The sequence below is a fragment of the Piliocolobus tephrosceles genome, chromosome 1 (genome assembly GCF_002776525.5).
Source record: "Piliocolobus tephrosceles isolate RC106 chromosome 1, ASM277652v3, whole genome shotgun sequence".
Lineage (NCBI taxonomy): Eukaryota > Metazoa > Chordata > Mammalia > Primates > Cercopithecidae > Piliocolobus > Piliocolobus tephrosceles.
The window spans coordinates 129,426,157-129,431,171 of NC_045434.1; the positions used below are offsets into that span (position 1 = coordinate 129,426,157).

Consider the following 5,015-nt stretch of genomic DNA (forward strand, 5'->3'; position numbering starts at 1 on the left):
GGGGAGGGGGTGGGGGGGGGGAAGGACCGCCCCCCCGCCGCACCCTCGGGGGAAAAAAAAAAAAACCCCCAAAAAAAAAAAAAAAAAAAAAAAAAAAATACGTGACAAAATAAGCTGTCCTCAACAGATAAAATCTTCACCTACTTTGGTCACCAAGGAGGTTCAAATTAGCTGGGTATTAGAAAAGTTTCCATCAGTAGGAAAGGGGGAAAGCATCCTCTAGAACTAGATCCATGGTGAGGATATCAATTGAAAGGTCATACATGGGATGAAGGCATAAGTAAGGTAGAATCATTGTGGGGATGGCTCATAGAGGAAGAGTTGTCTGTGAATTTATCTTCAAATAATTTTCTCATAAATAAAACTTAACAGGTTAACAGATCTCAAAACCAGGAGCTATCCAAATGGGGCAGTGATAAGCGTAGTGCCCCAAGTACATTTTTTTTTTCCATTGGTATTCACATAACTAGATAAAGTAATAAATGTAATTAGTAAATAGTGAAGTCCACTGTGAAAAGGGCCATGTTTCATTCATTTTTATTTTGCGAGCTTTTAACACGTTTAATAGTAGTAGGCAGTCAATCATTGTTGAACTAAATAACTCATTCTTTTATTCTTAACAGACTGGATTATGGACAGAACTTGGAAATATTGAGAATAATTTCTTAAAGCCACTTCATATAGGACTTAATATGTCAAAAGCACATTATGAAGCAGAAATTAAAAATAGCCAAGGTTGGTAATGTGCAATTTTGTTTTCAGTTAGGTATAAAAAGTAGTCCAATATTGCAACTGTCATATTCAAATTTAAGAACTTTTAAAAAATCTTATACTTGTTTAGAGACCATAACAGCTAAGCCATTTTATTTATAGTTAAAATTCTTAGCAGATCTATAAGCTAATTTACCTAAAATCAGGTTAATGAAGACTTAAACCAAATTAAAGCGTATATTTTAAAGCCTCAAGCTCTAAGAATCTGTATTACAGCTATTTCCATTTGGGTAGCATTCCTTTGGTATTGCATTTCACCCTCAAGTAAATCCATACAAATTATGAAAAAAATCTTAGATCCAGAATTTTTTAAGTCAACAATTCTATAACAATCATGTGATCTCTTCTATGTATCTGTGATGGTACTTTTATAGGCATTTCCAGAAATTGTCTTTTTTAGTATAATGGCTATAATTGATTATATACTAAAGAAAATAGTTTCATGAATCCTATACATGCCAAAATAATGCTATTTATCTAAAGAAGCATTAATTCACATGTTGCAGAATTTTGATAGTTCGTTCTCTTTGCTTATAGCTTAAGTATACCCTGAGCTGTTAAACAGTGGACTTAATTTTTACAAATAACTGACATGTTTTAAGTTAGTTTTAAGTTAGTGAATGATGAAAGTAGCTTATACATTTGTTATTGATATGAGAGTTTTTTAAGTGTCACACATGATTTTTTTTCTTTTCTTACAGAGGCCCAGAAATCTAAAGATCTTCGTTCTGTAACTGTAGGTGGAGAAGAGATCCCTAATATGCCTCCTGAAATACAGCTTAAGGTGATCTGAAATTTTCTTTCCTTTTTCTTTAGAAACAGGATCTTGCTGTCTTGCCCAAGCTGGAGTGCAGTGGCATGATTGTGGCTCACTGCAGCTTCAACTCCCTGGGCTCAAGTGATCCTCCCACCTCAGACTCCCCATTAGCCAGGACTGCAGGTGCACACCACCATGCCTGGCTAATTTTTAGTAGAGATAGGGTCTCCCACTCCTGGCCTCTAGTAATCCTCTCTCCTCAGCCTCCCAAAGCACAGAAATTACAGGTGTGAACCACTGTACCTGGTCTTAAATATTCCTAAGCTACCTCCAGCTGAAATCTTTTCTGTGTTTTGCTTTGTTTGGCTTTAAAGGCAGCATTAATAACATTACTTTTTCTTGGCATTGCAGGTACTACATTCAGCTCTTTTCACATTTGATTTGATTGAAAGTGTTCTAGCTCGAGTGGAAGAACTCATTGAAATAAAAACAAAGTCTACCTCTGAAGAAAATATTGGGATAAAGTAAAAGTTCCACTTTCTAAATAAAAACTAATAAAAGAGTATTTTCCATTATGATTTATTTAATACCATTATAAAAATTTTTCTGTAATGATATACTATAGAACAGTTTTTTCGTTGTTTTAAAGTTATCTAATGGTAAATGTAACATTTCGGAACTCCTAGTGTCAAGTTGGCTATCACACCAGTGTAAATGAGTAGAAAGTTTTGAATTCAGGCCAGTTGACTTTTCTTAGCTTCTGTTTTCCTGGCTTAGGTGGAGTCTTTGGGAGCAGTCCCATCACCACCTTTCCAGCAGAAGTTATAATAGGAAAACATCTGCAAAGATTAGTTTTAGAAATACTTGCTACCTTTATGGGAAAAAAGCTAAAAAATACATATGACTTTAAGAAACTGATTAGAAAATTCTGTATTTTTATTTCCTACTAAATGCTTGTCCATCTAAGAAGCTACACCTGAGTTTTATGATATATGTATGTACCAATCCTTTGCTAAACAGCGTTAAAGAAATTTCACAGCGAAATTCCTAAAATAAAATCACTTTTAATTGTATACATGTTATTATTTCAAATTAATATAAATGTCTTTAAATAGATATTTGCTTATAATTTAACAGGTCTAATTATTTTAACATTCTTTGAGAAGAGCATTAAGTTGGTACTCTAATTTGGGTTAACTGAATCACTATTCAGTTGTATCTTCTGAAGCGTTTTCCAAACAGGACTTTGCTCAATGATGTAAGCTTTAGCTGTTATCATTCTGTAGCAAATGCTATCTATGTATGGTTTGGAGGTAGTCTGGAAGAAGATACAAACGAAGATGCAGCATTATTTACAGAAATAAGATATTTTTACAAGGTCACATTTAGAAATACCTAACTTTCATTCTTTCAGCAAATCTGATCATCTTTGTGCTAAACACTATGTGTGAGTTACTAGAGTAGTCAACAGGAAAATACTTAGTTTCTATCCAAGGAATTTCAAACATGCAAGCCAAAAAGTAGAATACTATAAAAATTGCTTTAATGGGGATATGTTCCAAGTATAAAAGTAAGGAAGACCTAAGTCTGCCTAGGGGGTTTCAGGTGTCTGGGCACACTTTGCAGAGGACAAAAAGCATGAAAAGAAAGTGGACAATTGGTAGATGACATTCCATAAGATAGTATGCTTGCACTCTGACAGTTCATGACTGCAATCTGACCAACTCTTATAACTTTAGAATTTGAATGAACATATAAGTAACCAATAGGGCCAACCAAATGTTCTTTTGGCCCCAAATGAGTCTTAAATGGTAGTGGCTACTGGAAGTAAATTGAGACGACTTGAGAGACTTAGTTCAGGCTTGGGAAAAAGTTGCATGCTGAAACAGCAACTCCCTCAGGGGAACAGAAGCAAGATATTTGCCAGTCTTGCTCAAAAGGGTGACAACTGGAAGTTGAAAACCTTAAAATGTATATGTGTATGCGTCATATTCCCCAGGTGCCTCACCTTTGCTATAGTGCACATAAGATTAATAGCATTTACTGTGTTGTGTACTGGAAGTATTCGTAAGTTACGACCCAGGAATCTGAAAAACAATTCATGTTATACAGATCATATAACTTACTGACATGTGTTCTCTTAAGAAAGTAGAAAGAAGAGACAAATCTCTATTGTTTGTTATTTGTCTATGCAATTCATGCCCTGCCTTACTCCACAGAGGATTTGAGATGGCTTTATAGCCAGAACATCACTGACTAAAAGCCTGTTCACTTTTGGCTTGGTCTTGGAGAAGCCCGTGAAACATCATGAACCCTGTCAACTCGATTCATAGAATACCTTTTTGGCCCATGTTTCATTAAATTTGATAGGTTAACATCACAGTGTTCATCATCTAGCAAAACAAAACTCACCTAAAAGATTTAAGAACTGAAATAAATACAATATAAGAAAAATACATCTATAATGCTATTCTTCCATACCTCTGCTGAATTCTGAACATCAGTTTCCATTCTTCAGGCCCATGGAGGGCAGCAGACAAAACCAAAAAACTATTTTGGTGAATGTTAATAAATTTCTCAATTTTGGCTAGAAATATTTCTTCGGTTGACAGAATACATTCCTTAGTATCCATTAATAAAAATGCAACTCCTAGGAAAGGTAAATTGAATATAAAACGTCACTTTGTCACAGAGATCAAATTTTGTTATAAACTCAATCAACCAAAATAGCTGTAAGTATACCATATGTGTCCAAGCCCTAAACTCATAAGGAGTAGAAATTACTATAATGAAATTCCTATACAACAGAATGATTTAGGTAGTTCTTTGAAGTGCTTTGTATAAAAGAATGACTTGTGCTAAATAAGAGAAAAACTTTTTTGGATCAGTAACTACTTTTTTTTTTTCCTAGATGAAGGCATTGTCCACATGAAGATACTGGGTAGTTTTCTGTTAAGATGAATTACATTTAAAAAGTTAATTTTTCATGTTATACTTTTAAAATATGTACCAGTTTGTTATAAAGGATACTACAAAGGATACAGATGAAGATATGCATAGGGCTAGGTATGTGGAAAGGTACATGGAGCTTCAATGCCTTCTCTGGGCCTGCCACCCTCCAGACACCTGCATGTGTTCAGCAACCAAGAAGCTCCTATAATTATTTTTAAAAGCTGGAAATCAGCTAAAGAAAGAGTCTTAAGACTTCAGTCGGGTGCAGTGGCTCACGCCTGTAATCCCAGCACTTTGGGAGGCCACGGCGGGCAGATCACAAGGTCAGGAGTTCGAGACCAGCCTGACCAACATGGTGAAACCCTGTCTCTACTAAAAATACAAAAAGTAGCCAGGTGTGGTGGCGTGTGCCTGTAATCCCAGCTACCTGGGAGGATGAGGCAGGAGAACCGCTTGAACTCGGGAGGCGGAGGTTGCAGTGAGCTGAGATCATGCCATTGCACTCCAGCCTGGGCGACAGAGCAAGACTCCATCT

The 5,015-nt window shown here is 35.7% G+C and overlaps 2 protein-coding genes across 5 annotated transcripts in view; one reads left to right on the forward strand and one right to left on the reverse strand.

Annotated features, from left to right (window-relative positions):
* Positions 1 to 2,098, forward strand: part of GLMN (glomulin, FKBP associated protein) — a 59,874-nt gene extending 57,776 nt beyond the window's left edge. For all 4 annotated transcript variants that reach the window (XR_002735420.2, XM_023231003.2, XM_023231005.2 and 1 more), the window contains 3 exons: positions 624 to 735; positions 1,473 to 1,555; positions 1,940 to 2,098. Coding sequence is in view for 3 of the 4 variants with exons in the window: in XM_023231003.2 (XP_023086771.2) it covers positions 624 to 735; positions 1,473 to 1,555; positions 1,940 to 2,056 (312 nt within the window). In the remaining variant the exon portion in view is untranslated. The remainder of the gene's footprint in view (positions 1 to 623; positions 736 to 1,472; positions 1,556 to 1,939) is intronic.
* A 99-nt stretch (positions 2,099 to 2,197) lies between these two features.
* The window catches only part of C1H1orf146 (chromosome 1 C1orf146 homolog), a 23,603-nt gene continuing 20,785 nt past the window's right edge, over positions 2,198 to 5,015 (reverse strand). Inside the window, exons 4-6 of the mRNA XM_023231006.3 lie at positions 4,010 to 4,178; positions 3,537 to 3,615; positions 2,198 to 2,846 (exon numbers count right to left, since the gene is read on the reverse strand). Coding sequence (XP_023086774.1) covers positions 2,712 to 2,846; positions 3,537 to 3,615; positions 4,010 to 4,178 — 383 coding nt within the window. The 3' untranslated portion in view covers positions 2,198 to 2,711. The remainder of the gene's footprint in view (positions 2,847 to 3,536; positions 3,616 to 4,009; positions 4,179 to 5,015) is intronic.